Raw genomic sequence first — 23915 nt, 5'->3', positions numbered from 1 at the left:
TAATTGCAGCATTTCAGGGAATCTATTTAGCAGAAGAATCAATACAACATTCATTCACTATAATTTAATTTTGCGTAACAATCCCCTGACAGTGAGAATGTTTGCGTTTTTCGTTCGCTCAGAAATGAGCGCTTCATGTCTACATAGTCCTCTTTACGGAGTCCGCCATTTTTTTCTACAGTAGCCCGCAACGGACAAACCAAACAACTGGCTCTAGAGAGAGACTTTTGCTTTTTATGTTACCTGAAGGCCACCGTACTTCGCCAACACGCTTTTTTTCTTCATGGTATGGGATGGCCTTTGACCGAGGTGAGTTGCGTTACCATGGTTTTGCACAACTCTCGATGCCACCAAAATCACACGCGCCGGCCCTTTAAGAGGCGCTGGATTATTAATTCTGGCTGACCGTCCTGGCCCTCGTTCTTTTTATCCACAGTGGAGATTAAGCCATGAGCCGAACATAATGATCCTGATCCATTTAATGAGGAGCCGGTGACGCTTTGGAAAGGTCCCATCACCTTGGAGACGCTCCATCACCAATGCAGAATGCCTCCTGGGAGCCAATTATCCACCTGCCAGAGGCCGGCAGTAAGGCACGGACAGCACATGCATGTTGGAGGGGTGACCGAAGGCTCCACGCATGCCACGAGGCTGCATCATAAACATACTGAATCAATGCATACACCATTACAGAGTGCTTGATATGTGGCCCTGCGCTTGAGCTGGGAGAGAAAAGTGGACGTATCAAATGGGAAGTCCTTCAACATACATTATGACCACTAGCTGCTTCCAAGTAAATTATTGATCCTGACACAAGACAAGGCAGCTCAAGCATAATGTGGTTTCAGCTTTGAGTCTTCAGACCGATGCAGGCACTCAGTGTGTCAATACACACACACACACACACACACACACCTACTGCAGTTTGAGAAAGCGAACCACTCTGTTCTGGCTACGAATACTGAGAAATATGGGTCATGCTGCCGGGAAGGGAACAGCACAAATCTTTCACATTATTTGGCCGACACGCTGTGTTCGCACAATACTAATTATCATGCTGAGACCCTTCTCCTAAAACTCTGTTACATAACTGATTTATCACGAGCACAAGCGCACACCACCCACAAGTCAGTATTTATTCCAGATTTTCACGAGAGCTCGTTTTAATTTTTTTCTTTGGCCATGGCTGCCCTCTGGTGGATGGGTACCTGTCCTGTTGGAACATGAGGACTTGAGTCCTGGATGGGTTACTGAACAGGCCCAGAGGCCCAAAGTGCCTTACCTACTTACCTAATGTCACACAAAGAGACACATATCAGTCAGAAGGAGACTCAAAATGACCACAAAGAAACATAAAACGACTACAAAGAGGCACATCTACTACAAAGAGATGCAAAACAACTACAAAGAGACACAAAGAGACTCACAAGGACTATGACAAGGTAAAAAAAAAACACAAAGAGGCCAAAACAACAACAAAGGGATACAAAAAGACTATAAGGAGACACAAAGCAACTATAAATAGACACAAAATGTCCACAAAGCAACATAAAAAAACTACAAAGAGACACAAAACAACTTCAAAGAGACTCGAAATAAACACAAAGGCTACAAAGAGACACAACAAGGCTACAACAAGGCCAAAACAACAACAAACACATGTAAAACAGCTCCACAAAGAGACACAAAACAACTTCAAAGAGACTCAAAATAACCACAAAGGCTACAAAGAGACACAACAAGGCTACAACAAGGCCACAACAACAACAAACAAATGTAAAACAGCTGCAAAAGGACTCAAAGAGACACAAAACAACCACAAAGAGACACAACATGGCCTCCCCGTCAGGATACACGCCATTAATCAGGTGAAGCAACAACAGCTTGTAAAAGGCGGAGACAGGGGGAAAGGGGGCATCGCAATAGGGACGTAATGCTGAGCCCTAAAGTTGACTGAACTATCTCACCACAAAGTCCATTTGGTAGAAGTTTTTGGAGCTTTCGATTGGCCACAATCCCAAAATCTTGGTTTTTGATTTGTTTCCTTCTGAGCACATAAAGGACTTTTAATCCATGCAAGCGCTTAAAAGGACCCCCTAATCACACGTTGTCTTCTCTTTTCCTCTTCTGAACATCGTTGGACATCGTGTGCGAGGTGATTAAATAGCGGACACACTGTAAGAGCTTCAGCACAGTTAAAGGCAGAATCCGTGCTGGCCTATAAAAGGCACCTGTTGGCATCGTTGGTTCCCTCTCATGTTTCCACTAAGGCTCCGCCCACAAAAAGTAATATGTCACGATTACGAGGAATTACTTTTATATGAGTCTATATGCTGCAAGCTATATATTTAATAGGCGACCAGCGTATACGTATTATGACGCACAATCCAGCCCCAACATTTGAGGAGCATGTTTTGGACTTGATGTGACATGATGTGTTGTTGATTATGCAGACTATATCAACGCCACTGTAGATAAGATCTGCCCTGTTACACGTTCACATTGCAATAGATGGACCAACGGTTCCGTACTGCAGAATAACTCTTCACAGGCTGCAGCTTTCTGCCTTTTCTTTTTCTTTTTGTTTTTCCCCTCCGTAAATTTTAAACACGCTGGCGTCAAATTGATGTCATCGTCTTCCTCGCGGCTGTTTGGAGAGAACCTGCGACCCTTGACCCCCCCGAACAATCCGTGAACGCAGACTCAAGCTGTATACGTTCAAATACAACTTTCTTCACTTTAATGCTCACGGTTTAATTGCCATTGCATGCCCCTTTATGCAACACAAGAATATACAAAAACAGTATAAAGAGAGAGAGAGCTTAAAATATTGAATATTGCTATATTTGGTGAACTTTCTCTTACGTGATTCTTCTCTGTGAACCACAGAAGAGATGACAATGTGCAGGAGGAGGAGTTTAGGTCAACCTAGTTATTCTGCTTTTGACATGTTGTGTGCATCCTCCACTCAATAGCAACAGGTGTGTTTGAAGGTTATGATCAGCAGGGAATATCATTTGCCGTTTGGCTTTTGATGAAATCTTAATTCAAAGAGTCAACGGCTTTACTTCACCACAAAATGGCGTGCAGCAAATAAAAACACATGCAGCCCCAGAATATAACTCACTTATAAGCATTACGTTAAAATGCTTATTATATAAAACAGTGTTATTGTAGCCTTACTATGATAATATAAGAGTCGTGTTTAGTTATGGTTGCATGGTTTATTGATTCAAGGCAATACCCGAGTTTCAGTATGATACATAAAACTATACTTTTAGTAGATTTACAAAAATAAATATGTAAATATGAACATGTTTTTCACAAAATACAGAAAATAGGGCAAATTTATCAATGTTAAATGTTGTAAAAAAAAATACAAATAGAGAGAAATCTGCCTGAATCACATAGTATACTATTTAGCCGGTAAGCTATATATAATAAAACATTAAATATATATTTTACATATTTATTTAAATGTTGCTGATACATATGCGATCACATGTAAATGAAACCGAGCGGAGGGAGCAACCATTGAAAAGCAGAAGGACAACAGCCCAACTTCTAAGCTGACTGCTTGTTGTAGCGCCACCTGCAGGACACGCGAGGTGGGTTACTAATAAAAAGGTGTTATTGTGTATTTAACAGCGTATCGTGGAGGTAGTTATACGTTTTGATTTCAGAGGTTTTTGAGAAATCTCTCTTCTTGAAGTGAAAAACATACAATACGGAATAATGTTGGAACTACTTTTCACTGAAGAAATAGTCCCTAGGAAAAAACACGATCCGTTGATAAACCCGATCAAGCAGGTACACTGTTTCTTAAAATGACATGTTATATATTTGTGTGAGTTAATCCCACATATGATACTTGGATCAAACTTTGGACTTCACGGTAGGAAAAAACCGTTTGATAGAAGAGAGGAAAAACGTTTTATTGTTGGGGGGGGGGTCGTGATTTTGGGTGGACGGATCCTTTTAAACGCCGCACCACACCGCCGTTACCAATTAGCTTAGCTTAGCTTAATTGGCGAACACTAGAAACGGTTGCCACCATTTTGAGACGGGCCACACCATCGTAACTGTGTTAATTGCTATTATTATTATTATTATTTTTCGTAAAGCCAGCGAATAATAGTAGACCGTTTTTTTTAGACAGTAGGTTTAAAAAAAAAAGAAGCGTTTTAATGTTTAGGTGAAATAATTATTTTCAGTTGGCGCTTTACTTCGGGCCTTGACGTTTGTATGCTAGCAGCCCTTCGTGTAGTTTCCAGTCGTGACGTCGTCACATTAACTGTTTGTTGCTAACGACCCGTTGTCGACCTTCTCTTTCGACTCTTATTTCGTTGGCACGTGGTTTCGGTCACTCCCGACCCATAGATGTCCGTTATGAGACCGGCTGGCCCGTCTGGTCACCGTACGGTTACCGGGCCGGTGAGTATGCGGGTGTGGCGCTGCGGTCGCATCACTTGATGCCCTGCTTTTACAGCCCGGTGGTTCAAAAGCCAAGTCCAAGTAAGTTACCGGTGGCAACGCAACGCTACGTGTATATTCAGGTCAAAGATACTTTAAATGTAAAGCACTGTTTTGTGTGCGGGCTGTTTTTATTTATTTTAATTTGGTTAACGTTAAGTAACAATCTTTAATAAATGAGTTCTCATGACCACGGGACGCTTTCTGATTAATCTAACTGAGGTTTCTTCAACAGAAGAGGGCCGGAAGTTCTTGCTGGACAGGTGAGCAGTAACTTAACTTATCCTCGTGTGTGTATATATATATATCTATATATATATATATATATATATATATATATATATATATATATATATATATATATATATATATATATATATATATATATGTACGTATGTGTGTGTTCTCTCTCTCCCTCTCTCCCCCATATCCATCTACCTATCTCTTTATCTATATCTCTCTCTATCTATACCCCCCCTTATCTATCTATTAATGACTCTTATTAAATGTGTGTGGTGTTCTTTCTTGTCCCAGGTCTGTATTTGATTTGGTGGATGATCACGAGTTCCTTTCCTTAACTGACCCGAAGCTGCTGGGTTGGTTTCTCAGTTTGTCTCCAGAGGACAGAAAGATCATACTAGGTGTGTTTTGTTATGATCTATCATCTGGACTAAATTAGATCTTTTAAAATTGAGAGTATTAATATCAGTCAGGATGTTTTCTCTTCTCCTAGATGATGGCGGGTTTCAACAGTTCCTGCTGAGACATCCCTCCCTAGCGCTGTCCCCGCATCATGTCTATGTGAAGCGTGAGTCCGTTGGGATGACGACATTATCTTGTTGTGGCTTCACCAGGTCACGTTCTAACCTTCTCGTTCACAACGCAGGTTACATTTCAAGCGTCGTACCCGCTCCGCCAACCGTGACGTTCAACAGCCGATGTGTCTCACAGTAAATGCAGTGAAATGATTCAAGGTTTTATCATTTTACGGCGATGTTTTTAAATTATTTTTTTTTAAACATTTTTTTATTGTTAAACCGTTTTTATTCCCAGATCTACAAGGTCGAGAGCAGTGAAGTGCAGATCTGTGATTTCGCCAATCTCATACACGGCCGGTGATTTAACTTCTTTTTTTTTTTTTTAAAGCACTTAATATGGAGCTTGAGCCGATCAGGTGCAGGGCACATTATTACCAGAAACGTATTAAACAAATTAGAATAATAGCGGTGAATGGAGCCTGGTAATGGACCGGTCAACTAATGTATTCCAGCGGATTAATCATGGAGTCTTGACATTTTATTTCTACATGGATGAATAACATGTAGAAATCCTAAAAAAACAACAACAAAAAACACCTTTTAGTCTCGGACCAGGCTTTATCCTTGTCTGGGGAACTGTCCTCCTGAATGCTAACGAGACTTCGTAGGATTACGTGAAACAATAAAATGCAACCCTCGTACCGGAAAAGCTTTAACTTGCACATCTGTGTGTCTGCTCCTCTTGTTAGACATGGCCAACGCTCATCTGGACTCGGAGAGACGTCTCAGTAACGTGAGGGAGACTTTAAACCCGCTCGGCTGTAGCAACATCTGGGATGAACCACGACAACATCCGACCGCCTTCAGCAGCTCCATCACGCCGGCTCCGAACCAGCTGAAGGTCCACAAAATGAGGGTTTAAAGTGTTTTCTGTTTGTAGCTAAAGTTAGAACACTGGTGTGGTCTGTAACTGTTTCCAAGTGAAGTTATAATTCTTGCCAATTAATGAAAGTATTTTCTTTTTTGAAGGCTTCATCCCATCTGAATGAACAAAGGCCACCGTGGCCGGCGTCCAGTAGCGGCGGCGGCGACGCCGTGTGGAAGGATTCGTCAGCGCTGACGAGCTTCTCTCTGGACGTGGACCTGGAACGACACCGACTGGGGGGGCAGCCCGAGTTCAGGAGCCAGACGGCAATGACGCAATGGCCGAGTGCCGACTGCACGTACGCTGACGTCAGTCTGTTACAGTGAGTATTGCGTTTTATGGCCAACACACTATGAAGTTGGTTCATTTCTATGTTCTTCTATAATTTACATACTAGCCTAAAGGGAAAAACCTAACATTTAAACAATGGCCATATTTTGGATTTCATGTTGTGTGGACTGCGTATTAACGCAATTACCATAAAGAACCAGAAATGTGGTACCGTTTACCTCAATGTTTTTTAACACCGGGTAGAAGGATCATATTTCGATCAGGCAGCGTATCGCGTACCTAATATGACTTCTTATTGCCGAGAGCCACGTTGTTTCATGTTACAGGTCGGACTGCCCAACAGGTGAGAGGGACTCGTCTCCTGAGTACTACAGCTTTGACAGTATCAAAATGGATGGTACAGAATACAGCTCAGTTCTTGAACCAGTGGAGGAGAACCGAACAGAGGAAGGGCTCCGGGACCACCTGGTCTCTGGTCACGAGCAACCTGAAGGGGAGGATGAAGCCGGCTTGAGCTTTGGAGGTCAGAGTGACGTCTCCCCTAGCAACACACAGCGCGATAAGGGCGTCTTGTTCTGCCTGACCAACAAAGACGTCCACTCGGGTGCAGTCTGCACTGATGGAGGTCTCACTGTGGGCGGCCAGTGCTCCACTAAGTCTGCAGAGAAGGGCACCGCCCCATTGCCCCGCCTGGCTACCTGCGACGTTATGGTTGGCAGCGACGCGGCTCTGTGCACGTCAGCCGTCACCCAAACTGAGGGTCCACAAACGGCCGACAAGAACGTCATCACTGAAGTCCACATGTCCGATCTAGACTATCTCGCTAAGGTGAGGCTGGCTCCAAAGAGCAATCGTTTATAATGGCTGCCGCAAAACCATAACGCTGCCTCTTTTTCTAAAATATATTTTAGGAATTTACCAAACTCAGCATGGTTCAAGAGAAACTACGAGGGCAGAAAGAGGAAATTAAAAGGTAATATAAAAGCTGGGATGTTTTTGAAACTTTTATTCATGAAAATGTATTTATTTATAGACTGGGAAGGCTATTTTTTTTTGCAGTTATCAAAGTACCATTTATCAAATAATTGAACTAACAATTTACTAACAGTTGCAGAATTTTAAATGAATTTCTTTAGATTTAGCAGCATATATATAATTAAACATAATAAACTGGAGGGGGGGAATCCCCCACTGGAAAATCATGCTCTGAAATTAAACTTGGCTCCAAGGAGTTTATTTTACAGTAGGACTAATATATTTAATATGTACATATATACATTTTTCCCCAGTTCCACTTCTAAATTGAGAAAGGAATGTGACTGTCTCCAGCGTGCTCAGCGAGCGGAGCTGAGCCTCCTGGTGCTGCAGTACAGCATGTGCAGACAGTACTGCTGGAAGCTCCACTGCACCTCGTCTGAGGGAGGCCGGCTCACCTCGACGTAAGGAGACTTGTTTCCCTTGGCAGTTCCACTGAGACTGGTAATAGGTGTCAAACTCTAGTATTTACCCCCCTCTGTAGGCCAGAGAACCCGTTTTCAAACATTGAAAGTGTTCTGCAAAAACTGGAATCTGACTATAATCTGATGAGCGATGAGATCCGAGCAGGGGTTCCTCTGGAGCAACTCGAGCCTCTGTCGGTTGAACCTGAGAAGATAACCACGCGTCCAAGTTACAGCCCTGCAAAAGTGAGACTCTGCTTTCTAATCCAATAATGGTCATCTTGTATAATGGCAACGCTCTAATCTTTCCTTGTCCCTGTTCAGATCATAAGTGATGTGCTGGGAAACGTTCCGTCTCGGTACGTCAGAAGGTGTCTGAAGTAATTCAATTTCAACGGTTTAGCAGCAGCTTGGACTCCAGATGCCGTAACGTTGTTTTTTATTTCTGATTCCAAGGAGCTCCCAGGAGCCACCGAAGCATAAAACATCCGGAGAAGAAAATGACTGTCCCAATGATCAAAGCTCAAATGGCTCCCAGGTATGCTTTACACACTGAAACGTCAAAGAACAGTAAACGAACAACAACCTTTGAGCAGCTCAGTGTCTCCTTTTTATTGCTGCTAATCGAACCCAATGTGGCATTTGTTCCTCCATAAGTTTGAACAGCTTTGGTCTTAAGCTCACTTCTTTAATAAGGAAAATGAAAAACGGATAAAGATGGAGAACGGCCGAGCAGGAAGAGCTGTCCCTCTTGTCCCCCAGGACGGAGATGCTCCCCATGATGCACACAAGCCAGGAGAAAAGCGGACAAGTAAGCTAAAAAAAAGCATCACCCCCACATTTTTAAATGGTTACGGAAGGGAGTGTAGTCGATTGCAGCAAAGCCATTCTTTGTGTTGACCGCAGCGGCCTCACCGGAGCTCAGCGCGTGTGAGGCGTGGTACGACGCTGAAGAAGACCTGCACCGTGCGGGACGGGGACCCACAGGGGCCGTCAAAGATGAGACGGGTGGTAAGTGAACTGAATTGTCAGTGAAATGAAGGATTTGGGGATCAAATCCTGAGTGGCAACTTTGTTTTCGTCACAGAATCGACCAGCGAGGAGGTCCAGAGCTCAGTGCTGTGCGTGTCCAGTCTGCCCAGCGGCGTCACGGAGGTGAGGTTGTACATTTCCACCTCAATGTCGCGCTCATGAGAGTGACGGCTGTTACAGTAATATTCATATGTTGGACATGTTGTCATGTGAATGCATTGTATGATGCCATTCTAGCCAGCAGAGGGCAGTGCAGACTTTACATCTATTTGTCTTTCCCAGAGTGACGTGACGCTGTGGTTTGAGAAACACCGTTCCTCTGAAGTCAGCATCTCTGCTTTAAAGAACGGTTTGAGGTGAGCTCTTTGTCCACGTGTCAGTCACAAAGGTTCATTCAAGGTAGGGCTGGGCCTGTGAACCTCCAACTGGTATGATATTAATACAGAAACCGGGTCGGACCAGTATACCGCATTCCACCACTAGGTGTCTCACTTCACTGCCCAGCTGATTGGAACACGATGAGACTGGGAGGGCAACTGCCCGTGAATTAGAATTGGAGCTTAGTGATTCCAGTCCACTTGTCGATGGTAATGTGGTAATTCACCTCTGGGCTCGTTCGCCAGCTGCCAATAAACACTGAAGCAGCAGCAGCAGAGTTTTACACGTTATCTCTTTGTTATTCAGCTCATCTCTGGCACTGTTTTAGTTGACTATTTTTGGCACATCCCATCTTGTCACCCCCAAAAATACATTCTAGTACACAAAGTGTGCCATGCACATAATCTCCCCCCGCCCACCTCCTCCTAAATCAGATATATTGCCGGGCTCTGCAGGAAGTTGCACACAGCCTGTCAGACTCGGTTAGTTTTGTTTATAAACATAATATATATATTGATCACATTGTTATGACTAATGCTAGGCAGTTGCCTTTAGTCCCGTGACACGATCGGCACAGGTTTGCTTTTTGATTAGCCAGAATGTTTCGTAATGACGGATTCAGATTCAGCCGGTTTGCATAAAAAGAAACCGGCGTCAGCCGGACTGGATAGGACTGGCAGTCTGCTTCCCACACCGGCACGTCGTCAGTGAAACAAATGTCTGTCTCGCTGACCGCGTTCTCCAGAGTCGCCATGGTGACGGTAAGCGGACCCGAATGTGCCGAGGCTGCAGTGAGGGAGCTGCACGGCCGCTGCATGCAGGGCCGTACTTTACAGGTGGCGCACATCAACAGAGGGAGCCAGAGACGGGCCTCGAAGGACCCCACCCAACCACCTTCCATGACTGACGGAAAGGTGAAAACTGTCCTTCTACCTTTTCCTCTTTATACTCTCAAGCAGAGAAAGCGTTGGAAGAAGTACAAATCCTGGCATCTGATTACTACATTTTTCATCGGTCCCAAATAGCAGGCCGGTTAAACGTTACTCGCCATGTGTATCTGGTCCCCTGACAATTCTTGCTATGTGATGATTGATAAATAGAATTGATCATAGTCGATCCATAGAAAATAAATCAGCGAAATGCCCATTGTTAACTAATGCCAGCCTCTCTGGTGTGAGGATGTTTCTGGACTGTTGCCATTGCTCCACTAGATGGTTGTTTGTATTGACGCTTTCCTCTTTCCTCTTTCCTCTTGTCCAGCCGGTGACTCAACCACTGCTTGGCTCCAGCGTCAAGAACAGGATGGTGGTCAGCATCTCCCCCACGGCAAAGGGAACCTGCGTGCCGCAGCACTACGGCACCATGGGCAGCTTCGACACCCTGATGGCCGAGCTGACGCAGCGCCACCCCGCCGTCGGCCGGCAGAGGATGGTGGACGCCCTGATGGCGCTGAGGGCCGAGCACGGGGGCGTCCTCAGCGGGCTGCCTCTCAGAACCATCAGGGAGATGACCTCCGAGCTTCTGACCAGGCCAGCGACCGCCACGAAGTTATGAGGGAGCTTCGCTGCGTTGTTCGTTAGCATCGCGTCACAACTCTGATGTTCCGAAGACGGGGGGGAACAAATGAATCCATTAGGAGTAAGATTGGCTTAAATTGTTCCAAACCTTTTGTTTACATACCCTGGTGTTTGTTCTCGTAGCATCACATTGTTATTGTTAAGGGGCCTCCTTTGTAAGTTATTTGGCAGTAAAATAAATTATTGTTTAAGAGTTCTAAATGGTTGCCTACAGTTGTATTTGCAGCAGCTTGTTTTTTTTTATGTCCTATGTCAATAAAAAGGACACTTATTAAAATATGTTCCTCCCTTGAGCCCCTCAACGTGACTCGATGGCTTTCTTTGACACGAGTTGGTGTTAATGTTGCTAAAGACACGGCTGCTGATGCTGCGAGAACATTTTTGGATATCTTAATGGAGAGGAGAACTTTTTTTATTATGACTTACATTATTTTTATAATTATTGATTTTAGAAGGCAGTAATGCAACTTTTTGGATGCAAACTGCCTTTTTTAAAACAATTGCATGAAAAGACGTGTGTGTGTGTGTGTGTGTGTGTGTGTGTGTAACCAGAGAGAGACGCTAAAGAAATACAAAGAACTGCCACGGATAAAACGAATGAGTGGCCTGCAAAAATATTTAGAACATCCTATAATCCCATAATGTAGTCGTGCACTCAAATGCAACACGAACTACAGCTGAACAAACTCCTCAGTCACTGCAAACTAAAAAAGTACAACATCTTCCACACGAGGTACAACTCCCCTGCTGCATGGGTGTCAGGGTGTGTGGCTCACGCAGGGCTGCAGCTAAAGATTATTTTTAATGTTGATCAATCTGTTGATTATTTAATTTGGTCTATTGCGTGAAAGAAATGTCAACAAGTGTCTCAAAGCCCAAGAAGACGTCCTCAAATGTCCACAACTCACTTTTAGAGTAGGAAAGAAAGCAAATATTCATAGTTAAGAAGCTTGAATCGGAGGTTTGATGCAAACCGATTAATCGGTTATCAAAATAGTTGACAACTAATTGATTAATCGTAACTTCTTTCCCTCCTTCAGGAGGGGGGGGGGGGTGATGACTGACATCACAGTGTAACCCACAAAGACACACAACACCACAGAGAGATGCGTTAAAAGTGTTCACGGAGACAAAGAAAGGGGGCTCAATACATCTTGTGCCTGGGGCCCCATCGCCCCATTCAATGCTCTGCCTTTGTGGACTCACTCTCTCCTCCTCTCTGCAGCCAGCTTAACTACCACACAGGGAGTCGGACTGCCCCGCTGCCAAGATCCTGGACCCCAGTCCCCGGGAGCCACCGCTAGGTGTCCGGGCGGGCCACGCGGTGTCTGCGCGTGCGTCAACGGCTCCACCAGAGCAGCGAAGGGGTTAACGTAATCCCCAGTTTCGGGAGGGGGGGGGGGGGGGGGGAATGGGCGGAGAATCCAGCTGGGGACGCGAACCCAGACAGGCAGCGCTCAAATGTGGAAGGAGGAAAATCTCAGCCGGAGTCACTTATTGATCTATAACTCCACATATTAGTTTGTTGGTGCAGAGATTTCTTGTCTTCGTTTCTTTCTTCTTGTGTATGCGCGTCGGGGAGCCGATAAGTCGATGGAGAAGTCGTGGAGTGCGTGCCGGCTCCATGGGTGAAGTAGTCGGGACGTCGGGACAGAGGAACTCGAGGAGCGGGTCGACCCGTCCGCACACTCACTTAACACCACTAAAGACAACCAGCAGCACGATGCGGCGCACCGCCGGGGTCTGCGCACATCGGCGGGACTAAAGCCGATGAGCGGGTCTGGTCGGCGGAGCAGTAAACCGGCGGCGGAAGAGAAGACACGGGGCTGGGGGTTTGACGGCGCGCCGGCAGGAACACGCCGAGGGGACGGCATGCGGAGCCCCGGGACGCTGGCGTGGCGAGCCGCTCTGTGCTGCGTGCTCCTGGAGACCGTGCTGCTCCCCGCGAGAGGTAGGGCTCTCTGGCGTCTGGTATCGCGCCGCCGCCGGTGGTGGTGGTGGTGGTGGTGGTGGTGGTTGTTGTTGTTGTTGTTTGCACAAGTGTTTGGTACACACACACGAGGAGTGTAGAGCTTCAGTAAACTGGAGCCACATGGAGGTGAGAGAATCAACGTGTGTGTGTGTGTGTGTGTGTGTGTGTGTATATATCATAACACGCTCACTTTTCAAAATAAATAAGCTGTATGATGTAAGACATACTTATACTTAAATATACCACAGACACAGGCGTACAGGTCAAAACAACAAGTGTAAAACACTTACTCAGCATTGTGTAACCACCCCTGTGAATATAACGCAGACTTACTCTGAATATCATATTTTCTTTCTTGCACTCTTGTCAGAGCTCTTTCTGGCTGTGTTTATGCTTATTGATCCGCGTGTGTGTGTGTGTGTGTGTGTGTGTGTGTTGCGAGCTGTCACGACAGCGTGTCCGCTCATTTACAGCTCAATAGAAATACTCGAAACATCCTATAATGTAGTGCACTCGAACGCAACACCGCCTACAGCTGGCATTACCACTATATTACCACCATTAACGAGTCACACTGCCCACAGAAAGCACATCAATAACTTCCTCAAAGTGAGGAATAGATGGGGTTACTGTGACCCTGTCTCACCACCCGGTCTGTGACCCTGTCTCACCACCCGGTCTGTGACCCTGTCTCACCACCTGGTCTGTGACCCTGTCTCACCACCCGGTCTGTGACCCTGTCTCACCACCCGGTCTGTGATCTTCTCTCGTCCCCCCTCAGGTCTCAACATGTGCATGAGTGGCAGCGCGACGTCCTGTGAAGAATGCCTCCTGATTCACCCCAGTTGCGCCTGGTGCGCACAAGAGGTACGACTCACCTGCTTATTTTCCCCTATTAATCAATAAGTCGTTTTGGTCTCTTGCGTGTTAGAAAAGTGGTGAAAAAAATATGAAAGCCCAAAAAGACGTCCTCAAATGTCTTGTCCACAACTCAAAGATGTTCAGTTTACTTTCTCAGAGGAAAAGAAAGCAAATATTCATAGTTAAGAAGCTTGAATGAGACTCTAACCGATTCTCAAAATAGTTGACAATTAATTGTTGACACCTCAAATATTTCCATAACGCCCTGTGTGTGTGTGTGTGTGTTTGTGTGTGTGTGTTTGTGTGTGTGTGTGTGTGTGTGTGTGTGTGTGTTGCTTTTCCCTCCTGCAGGAATTTGGGAGGGGGCGGAGTCTGACGTCCCGGTGCGACTTCAGCCAAAACCTGCAGAAGAGGGGCTGCGACGCGCGGCTCATTGAGTTCCCCACCAGCAGCATCTCGGTGCTGCAGAACATGCCCCTGAGCTCCAAAGGGTCCGGGTCCACCCAGTACGATGTCGTCCAGATCATGCCGCAGAAGATCTCCGTCAGCCTGCGGCCAGGTAAATATATATATATATATATATATATATATAGAGGTAACCATGCACGTGCATGAGAGAGGATAGAGTTTGATAATACAGATCTTCCTTCCGCGACTCTTTCCATCCAGGAGACCAGACGTGGTTTGGGCTGCAGGTGCGGCAGGTGGAGGACTACCCGGTGGACCTGTACTACCTGATGGACCTCTCCCTCTCCATGAAAGACGACCTGGACACCATCCGTAACCTGGGCACCAAGCTGGCGCTGGAGATGGGCAAGCTCACCAGCAACTTCAGGCTGGGCTTCGGCTCCTTTGTGGACAAGAACATGTCCCCCTTCTCCTACACGGCGCCCAAGTATCAGGAGAATCCATGCAACGGGTGGGTAGTGGATATATTAATATTATACATTATTAATCCAGAAGGAAATGATTGATCAAAGTTTGCGGGACAAGAATAGGAAGGAAACAATAGTGCGTTACACATACGAGGGATTTGTACTTGGTGAAAGGTGCAGAAGAAAAAACAAAGATGTTAAAAAGAGAAAAAAGTGTATTTTTATAGAAGAAAAGATGTGCACGAGTTTCCTGGGGATGAAAGTGTCAGTCAGCGGGTGTCCTGGGGTTTATTTTTGAACAATAGAGTAATAATTATGAGAGGAAGTAATACTGACACCAGTGCAAAATTGAATAGCAATAAGAGGAAGGAAAATATAATAATTCAATACAAATCAACTAAAAGAGAAAAAGTAAATCCCAACAACAGAAGATAAAAAAAATAGAAGTATTACTAACGCAAGTGCCCAGTTGCAAAGATGACAGATTTTCTTCTTCTTCTCCACGTTGGATGAGTCAGAATGTTTTGTTGATGAGGGCAAACTGAAGGAGAGCAGATCAGATCAGGGTTGAAAAGCCCCGGAGGTGAGACCACACTGCACGAACATCGCGCATCACTTCCCATCTAGGTTATGTGTGTGTGTGTGTGTGTGTGTGTGTGTGTGTGTGTGTTGACCTCTGAGCAGCCCAGCTTACTTCTGCCACTGCGCATCCTGACAACAGAGGAAATGTCTGTCTCTCTTCTCCCCACCAACAGATACAAACTCTTCCCCAACTGCGTCCCCACCTTCGGCTTCCGCAACATCCTCTCACTGACGGACAAAGTGGACCGCTTCAACGAGGAGGTGCAGAAGCAGATGGTGTCTCGCAACCGGGACGCGCCCGAGGGCGGGTTCGACGCCATCCTGCAGGCCGCCGTTTGTAAGGTGACCAGCGGGCTCCGTTATTGTCGTTCTCATGACGAGGCTGCGTTGAGTGACGGCGCTCATATTGGGTTCAGGAGCCCCCAACCCAAAGCGTCTGGCCTATTTGCTTGTTAATGAAAAGCTCCGGAGGGGATAGACAGGAAGTGCAGCTGGTTAAACATGAGGACGAGTCACTCGCGGTCCGGTCTCGTCCCTGCTTTCCCCTCCCGATGTAATTGTTTTCTACAGGAAGAGAAGGAACTCCTGCCTTGTAATTTACTCGCCATTTCAAAACGCTCCGTGGTTGGCGAGGCCGGGCTCCGGGTCTGTCCCAGTGGTCTCTAAGTAGGGTGCGGGGCAGGTCGGCGACTGAATGGGGATTTAATGAGTTGCATTGTGTCTAAAAGAGAGAAAAAGCCCATGAGCTGTCATGCACATGTGGCTCCTAGGAGGGGGGGGGGGGGGGGAACGCGACGCTCCATTTATTACGTTGTGATTGTTTTAGGCGAGGAACGGGTTAAAGCCTTTCGAACCGCGTTTCGGATTCCTCTGATCGTTGTAGTCCATTTTCACGTTGACTCTAATGTATAAACCAGCGTGTGTTTGTTTGTCAGCTCGGCCTCAACGCGTTTTTATTGGGCATCGTTTAAAAAAAAAAACAACAACAAAAAACACTTAACATGAAACAGTGAAACGTTTATGTACAATTTATAGACCAGAAGAGAAAAAGTTTGGGGAAACACTTGTTTGACACGCACGCTCTCTCCATGAGTTGATTGCGGTTCGTTTTAATGCAACATAATTACCTCGCTCAATAGCAGGAAATGGTGTGTGTGTGTGTGTGTGTGTGTGTGTGTGTGTGTGTGTGTGTGTGTGTGTGTGTGTGTGTGTGTGTGTGTGTGTGTGTGTGTGTGTGTGTGTGTGTGTGTGTGTGTGTGTGTGTGTGTGTGTGTGTGTGTGTGTGTGTGTGTGTGTGTGTGTGTGTGTGTGTGTGTGTGTGTGTGTGTGTGTGTGTGTGTGTGTGTGTGTGTGTGTGCGCAAAGCTCAACATTCTCACAGTATTTTCTTTTTTAACTAAACACTCTCTCTTGAAAGAGGCCTCTTGATCGGGGGGCTCCATTGTGTGCTCTACAGGCCGCATAATGAACAACAATGTTGTGTGTCTTTTGTGGCACGCATTAGTCAGCACTCCCGTCGCCTGTTGTTTCCTTTTGATGACGGCCGGGGCGTGTGTGTGTTTTGAGTCAGCAGTTCTCTACTTTGTGGGAAGTGATAATGAATTCCCCCCCCCCCCCCCCCCCCCCCCCCCGCGTCTTGTGTTCACAGGAGGAGATCGGGTGGAGGAAAGAGGCCTACCACCTGCTGGTGTTCGCCACGGACGACGTGCCGCACCTCGCTCTGGACGGCAGGCTGGGGGGCCTCGTGCAGCCCCACGACGGACGCTGTCACCTCGACAACCAGAACGAGTACAGCGGCTCCACGAAGATGGTGAGAGGGGGGGGTGTAGCCGTCGTCGAGTAGCGCGCAGTGTATCGGACTTATTATGGGAATGCAACTTTAGAGGAGAGCAGTGTTCTTAATTCGCTACTATTGTTACGTTTTGAGTTGTTTTATACGGATGACTCATGTCACACACATTCACATTTTTTAATCAATTTCAGGTACTTTTCGGTACAAAATCCAGCTGTGGATGGACATCGGAATTTCCAGCGTTTACCCAAAAAAAATGACTAAAATATGCCTGATGCGTGTTATGGATATCTGGCTCTCATCCAAGCCCATGACACGTTCACTAAGTCCGTCTTTATTTCTAAAACACTTTCGGCTGAAGTAAGATTAGGCGTCAACATGCTCATTAATAGCAACGGCTATTATAACACGCACTAAAATTATAATACGACATTAAAACTATATTTCTCTTTCAAATCTCTGGCCTTTGACATTTTCAACTAATCTCTTCCAACGTTTTTTTCACTCACATGATGAGTTGTCACGTGTCGTTGAGGACTAATGCTATGAAAATGGATGCGTATCATGTGGATGGCACGGTGCTCCAATTTTGAATTTTTACGATTTGTATTATTATTATTATCTCTGCCAGGATACAGAGGTCACCCGCCCACGTTTCCGTATTTCTTCGGTTGCCACAGTGAGGGAAAACAGTTCTTATTGTTTTATACGTCTAAGATAACTACCGACACACACACACACACACACACACCGAGCCGATGCCCTACGGACCCGCGGCGTGGGGGTTGGCCCGTTGTGGGCGTGCTCCTTCAGTCACACAATGATGGTTGCGGAGATCTGCACACTTCTGCTTCTGGTTAATTTTCCACTAAAAGCTGAATTTACCGTCATTTGTCCTTTTTTTTTTGCCTTTTTTTTAAAATTAAGTTGCAATGACTTCTCTCTTTTCCGTTTGTGGCACACGTTGTTCCACTTTGCTGTTTTTGGGTACAATTGTTGGATTGGAAAGTCACTGGGAGTTTTTTTTCTTCTTCTTCTTTTCATCTGTCTGAAACTAAAAATGTCCTCCCCAATGAAAACAACACGTTAATTTCCCAGACTCCCTTTTTGATGCTGAAATATGATATCCTGTTCAACCCTCTCCTCTGGGGGCAAAGCAACGTAAACACAACTCTGGGGTCAAAGGGCACCGACATCCGTCAGCTCAACTGTATCTGGTCATCTCTGTTCACAGGACTACCCCTCTCTGGCTCTGCTGGGGGAGAAGCTGGCTGAAAATAACATCTTCCTCATCTTCGCGGTCACGAAGCGGCTCTACGTTATTTACAAGGTACTTTGTTTGTTTGTTTCTTTGTTTGTTTTCTTTGCTGCTTTTGCATTTTACTCACTGCTGCAGTATTTAACACCTCTATGAAAAGAGCACTGTTATGGCTAAAGATGGAGAACTTAGTTCCCTATATCATGATATCAATTATAACTATATCAATTAATTAATATATATATACATTAATTAATATATATATATATATATAAATTAATTAATATATATATATATATAAATTAATTAATATATATAATTTATTTTTATTTATTCATATATATATATATATTATTTATTTATTTATATATATAATTTATTTTTATTTATATATAATTTATTTTTATTTATATATAATTTATTTATTTATATATATATTAGATTTGGTTACGTTTGCTGTGACCAAATCCTTTTTATTTTTTATCAAACCTGCCGGCATACGTTTCCTATCGCTCATATTTTTTGGTAACTAATGCTCTCTTTTTTTTCTTAAATTCTGCCCTCACAAAGAATTTCACAGCACTCATTCCTGGAACTACAGTGGAGATCCTGGACCAGGACTCTAAGAATGTAATTCAGCTCATCATCGCGGCTTACAATGTGAGTCGAGAGAAGCTGAGACTGTGAAGTGTGTCTGGGTTTCCTGTTGAGAGAGAGAGAGAAAGATAAGAGGAGGGGGAGGAAAAGGAAGGGACATTCTTAAAAGTCTTCCCACTGCTGTGTCATTGTTCATGAGCCCCCGGCTGACATGGGTGGCTGCACACAAGCTGGATTTGTCTTTTTTTTGGGGGAGAGGATGCGGCGCCGAAGTGCTTTTTTAACGGGTTGCCTTTGTAGCAAAATGAGATGATCTGCTTAAATTGTCTGTAAGATACGACTCTGGGTTAAGTCTCAGAAATCTACTGCAGCGTTTTTAGAAATGAGTCACACTCTTCTCCTTCTCTGTCTGGTCCTTTTCACTGAAGCCTGACGTCCATCAGACAAACACTCGATACGATTGTCTCGTATTACGAGTTGATTTAAGTTTGTCCACAAAAAAAAATAATAACAACACAAAAAGCACCACTTTTAAATCTTACGACCTACGAAATCTGAGTCGACCAAGTCCTCTAATCCTCGTTGAGGGTGCAGCCCTATTTCACACATTTAGTTTAGCATGTCCTTTGAAGCCAAAGAACGGAGCTGCATGCATTCAACCTTTCCCCTCCATGTTTCCCCGTGTGGGCGGACACATTTCTTCCCTCCGCCGGAAGGAAAAGTGCCTGTTCGGTCCCGTCTGCAGCAGATTCTCCGCGACAGAAACTCGTGTCGAGCGCGGGGGGTGCGCTCGACTTGCCGGCCTCATTAACATTCCAGCTGCCACACTGCTGTCCGCCGCTGCCGGGCTCGATGGCGCTCTGACGAACGCGGCTTCCCTCCTGACGATGTGTTCGGGGTCAATCGGGGCGCATTCCGACCTCCCCGTTATAGTCCGATTTAACTACAGAAACACGGCAACATGCTCCACGCCGTTACAGGCCCGGAGAAGATGAACGGGCGCGGGTTTTTATTATGAAGGTCTGCGTGGGAGGCCTCGTGCAAACCGCTAGAGATCCTCTGCGGTCGCAGAGAGAGAGAAGCTCGTGTCAAACTCACGTGCACCAACAATCTCCTCCAGAACATCCGCTCCAAAGTGGAGCTGTCGGTGTGGGATCACCCGGAGGACATCGGCCTGTCCTTCACGGCCACCTGCCAGGACGGGAAGCCGCTGCCGGGCCTCAGGAAGTGCGCCGACCTGAAGATCGGAGACACGGTGAGTGGCTGTCACACATCGACCTTCTCGAGGTTTGATGCATCCAGAAGTATCGTTTTATTTCTTTATGAGGGATTAAAAGGGATGCTTTTGAATTTGTATGAGGTGCTTTTTCTTTCTTTTCTTTCTTCCCGTCCACACCCCGTCTGAACTAAAAACCTTAAAGGAGGCCGTTAACCGTGTCGGTCATCTTCAGCATGAACCAGATTTTCCATGACGTCGTTGATCTTCTGAGAGCAGTGGCCTGTCGGACGCGTTCACTTTTTATTCTTTGACCTCTGGGCCGTTCGGGCTGCAGCGTAGACTTTGTTTATGTGAATGATGCTGTTGTATGTTCATAACTCTGCATTTAGCGTTTATCGACACGTACAAATGCACAGACGCCTTTTTCCATGAAGGCGTTTTCCCAACGAAGAACGGGACGACGCGGGATGGAAAAAGTCCCCGACTTTTTTTTTTTTAAAACAAGCATTTGAGAGGTTACAGACTCCAAGAAGTAACGACATATCTTTGTGCTCACCGTAATATTTAATTATTTGCAGTCGGTGCTCTCATTGCACGCTTTCCCCCTGAACATTGTTCCCCGTGTTTCCAGCAGCAGATGTGTGAATTCATATTAATGTCTTTTTTTTTCTTCATTTGAGCAACATTTTTATGTCGATGTTAAAATGTGACACACGATAAACAATTTAAATGCAACAGATTCATGCTAAAATAGATTGGAGATGTTAACTTCCCGCAGCCGCTCAAAGTGCTTTTCATAATCGCAGTCAATGACTAAAGAAAGCCAGTTGTGACTCGGCGGTCTGAGGCCAACGGCGTGTGACCTTTTGGATCCTCTTCAAGGGGAGTTCCCGTCTGACCCAATGAGATGTAACTAAATAGACATCGCTGGCACCGTGAGGAAAATGGAACGCGGTAATGAAAGTCACATTGACTTCCTGTGGGTGCTCCTCTCCACTTTTAATTTATGAGGCTCGTCTACTAAATCCGAGCGAAGGAAAGGCCCGGTTCTCCTCACGCAGCCCTTTTTTTTTGGCAGAGGCTTCTCATTCCTGAGGAATACTTTCTCTCCTCTCGCCTCCTGAGCCGGACTCGACCAGCAGCAGCTGCGAGAGAAGCTTCAGCTCTCGCCGTCCCTCGTGGCCGCGTTCAGAACGACCCCGGACGACCTTTTTGGCCAGACTGGCGTCTGAAAGACCTTCGATGCTCACGGGCTTTTTCCGGGTTCTGCTCGCTGATCACCTGCAGCAACGCGCACCGACGTTTCTGTTCTTTTACGACCGCTCGGCTTGTGGTCGTTGCCCGGGCTAAGGAGTCGAGCGAGGTCACCGCCAGAGAGAATCTGAAGCTCGCGTTGAACCAAGGTTCAGGATTCAAAACGTGTAAACGGCCTCACTGCCGTCCCCAGCCGCGTCTTGAATTACAATTTCTGGAGACGATTTTCTTTTCCCCCCCAGGAACTGTTTTTTTTCTTCCACTACAGCAAAGTGACACCACACCTATCAACCGTTTCCTCTGACCTCATAGATGCTGCACGATGGCCGTTGCATGTAATGTAAATGTTGAAGCTGCACTGGGAAATGATATACGTTGGATGGTTTGAAGACGGCCGTGAGCCCGGACGCTGTCGCCCTGGACAAAAGGCCGAGGTCATGTGACGCCGGACGACGGTACATCTCAATTGCTTTGAATTCTGCACAGGCCTCTCTCTGGCGGTCGCTTTATATTCCACACGGGCCTCAATTAGAAGTCCCGGATCTATTGAAAATGAGAGCGAGGGGGAGGGGTTAGGGGGGCAGCTTCATACATGCTGCCCCCCCCTCCTCCTCTCCGGAAGCTTTCATTTCCCTGGGACTGTTTGGGGATGGGAACGGAGGAGCTGAGGGTGATGGGAGGCAGTGAAAAGGGACGGGGCGATGGGCCTCGCTCATGTCTTTTATCCCCAGCAGTGAATGGAACGAGGTGGAGGGTAGCGGCTCGGTGCGCCCGGCTGCCAGACTTCCCAGGTGCCAGCCGCTGTGTCCGATGCTGCATCTCAATGGCCTCGAGGCAAACAAAGTGTGTGTGTGTGTGTGTGTGTGTGGGGGGGGGGGGCTGCGAGCTGCGAGCTGGAGTTTACGTAGTTAAGCCGGCATCCTCTACAGGAATGTCTGACCTCATGCATATGGATGAGATGAGACCGAGTCTGCGCTAACGTACCACAGGTTTCTTTTCGTGTGTGTGTGTGTGTGTGGGGGGGGGGGGGGTTATATATTTTTTGATCTTCTTTGTTTTTTTTCCCGTACAAATCCCGCAACTCATTTATTTTGCCACCGTAAGGAATCTGCCTCTTGCACGATACCAGAGTGCCGCCTCTGATCTGGTTCGCTGACTGTACATCTTACAATTACATTACTCACCCAATGAGTTCAGGCTCATTGTATCAACTCTTCCTCCCCAGTTTCTAGCCCCCCGCCCCCCCGTGCTCCTCCACAGCCTCCCACTCGTCCTTCCCAGCCACATGATTGGGTGAGCTGGGCTCCTCGCGACTCCCATTTACAGCAAATCTAATTGCGTCCTTTTGTTAACTTGTTAAGCTTCACCGCGCGGAATCCAGGGGAACATGTGACTCAGGCTCCTCCTGCTCATGAGTACTGGTGAGCGTTCATGCATGATTTTAAAAATGTCCAGTTCAAATAATTAGAAAATATATGTGCCGTTTTAGGAAGAGAACAGTGGGCGGTGAGGTTCAATGCAGATGTTGTTGTTGTTGAAACTAACGTGTTAAGTCTTAAAACTGAAGATTCATCATCCATCATACCAGAGTGTGTTTGCCAATATTTTAAACATCTGCTTCTCTGTGATAATCTGTGTAAATTGTCTCTCTAAACATCCTGTGACTGGAGATTATCTCTGGCTTCCATTATTGACACTTTTTGTGGTCCAGCGTTAATAAGTTGTTTAAAAAAAAATCCAATAAGAGTCACGGCCGAAAACTAATGCGATGAAGCCGTTTATCCAGCACACCGGGGACGGGGGAGGCCTTTCCACGGGTCGTGACGCACCTGTTCTGTTCAGGAGATCACCTCCAGCGCCAGGTGGGGTGTTTGCTTTTGGTGTGGACTTCACTTTGTCTCCTGAAGGTCGAGAGCTTCTCGTGGGAGCTTCAAAGCAGAGATCATCCCCCCCCACACCACCACCACCACCACCACCCCACCCACCACCCCACCCGTGGAACCGTTTTGATCTCTGGAACAAAACAAATGAGCCTGGTTCTTTCTGCTCTCTTTGTTATGGCACACGAACCTCGTTGTTTCATCTCTGAGTTAATTATGTAAAATCAGGAGCCGATCAGTTTAAAGTCGACATCAAAGCGCCGAGCGGACGGCGTTCCTGCTCACGCTGCAACGGAAGCGATCAAGTGGGTGTCGGCCTTGTGTCTCCGCCCATCAGCTGCACACCGTGACCTCCTCTCTCTGGTGTAAACGTGACAACGCCCTTGGGGGGGGGGGGGGGGGGGGGGGGTCACGTGGAGTTCACGTCCAGGGGCGAGCCGGCAGCTGCCAAGGATAAAAAGCCAACTGCACCACAAACAGGAAATCGCTCATCGTCGGTTGTGTTTTTCTTCCTTTCCTTTCTAACTGCGCCATCTCTCCCGCAGGTGTCGTTCAACGTGAGCGTGGAGGCGAGGAGCTGCCCTCCCCGCGGCGCCGACCGGAGCTTCACCATCAAGCCGGTGGGCTTCAAAGACCGCCTGGAGGTGACGGTGGACTACCGGTGTGACTGCGGCTGCAGCCGGAAAGCGCAAACCAACAGCAGCATCTGCAGCGCCACAGGTAGCCGGGCTGCTCTTTCCCAGTCATCACTGG

The 23915-nt window shown here is 46.4% G+C and overlaps 2 protein-coding genes across 2 annotated transcripts in view; both read left to right on the top strand.

Annotated features, from left to right (window-relative positions):
- Nucleotides 1–293: 293 nt before the first annotated feature.
- On the top strand, nucleotides 294–10850 carry rbm44 (RNA binding motif protein 44). The gene is made up of 19 exons (XM_034561774.1): nucleotides 294–309; nucleotides 4381–4515; nucleotides 4709–4736; nucleotides 5008–5114; nucleotides 5207–5281; nucleotides 5981–6132; nucleotides 6261–6478; nucleotides 6774–7275; nucleotides 7359–7420; nucleotides 7737–7886; nucleotides 7967–8132; nucleotides 8211–8245; nucleotides 8343–8424; nucleotides 8583–8697; nucleotides 8793–8897; nucleotides 8974–9041; nucleotides 9201–9274; nucleotides 10042–10210; nucleotides 10557–10850. The coding sequence occupies exons 1-19, from the start codon at nucleotides 294–296 to the stop codon at nucleotides 10848–10850; spliced, it is 2553 nt and encodes an 850-aa protein (XP_034417665.1).
- Nucleotides 10851–12303: 1453 nt separating this feature from the next.
- itgb5 (integrin, beta 5) overlaps nucleotides 12304–23915 on the top strand; it is a 29047-nt gene continuing 17435 nt past the window's right edge. Inside the window, exons 1-10 of the mRNA XM_034562305.1 lie at nucleotides 12304–12824; nucleotides 13627–13712; nucleotides 14058–14265; nucleotides 14376–14625; nucleotides 15337–15505; nucleotides 16811–16972; nucleotides 18189–18284; nucleotides 18783–18872; nucleotides 19930–20064; nucleotides 23708–23882. Of these exons, the coding sequence (XP_034418196.1) occupies nucleotides 12644–12824; nucleotides 13627–13712; nucleotides 14058–14265; nucleotides 14376–14625; nucleotides 15337–15505; nucleotides 16811–16972; nucleotides 18189–18284; nucleotides 18783–18872; nucleotides 19930–20064; nucleotides 23708–23882 (1552 nt within the window). The 5' untranslated portion in view covers nucleotides 12304–12643. The remainder of the gene's footprint in view (nucleotides 12825–13626; nucleotides 13713–14057; nucleotides 14266–14375; nucleotides 14626–15336; nucleotides 15506–16810; nucleotides 16973–18188; nucleotides 18285–18782; nucleotides 18873–19929; nucleotides 20065–23707; nucleotides 23883–23915) is intronic.

Source organism: Cyclopterus lumpus, chromosome 21, assembly GCF_009769545.1.
Source record: "Cyclopterus lumpus isolate fCycLum1 chromosome 21, fCycLum1.pri, whole genome shotgun sequence".
Classification (NCBI taxonomy): domain Eukaryota; kingdom Metazoa; phylum Chordata; class Actinopteri; order Perciformes; family Cyclopteridae; genus Cyclopterus; species Cyclopterus lumpus.
The sequence above is the reverse complement of the archived record's forward strand: the minus strand, read 5'-3'. Positions and strand labels throughout refer to the sequence as shown.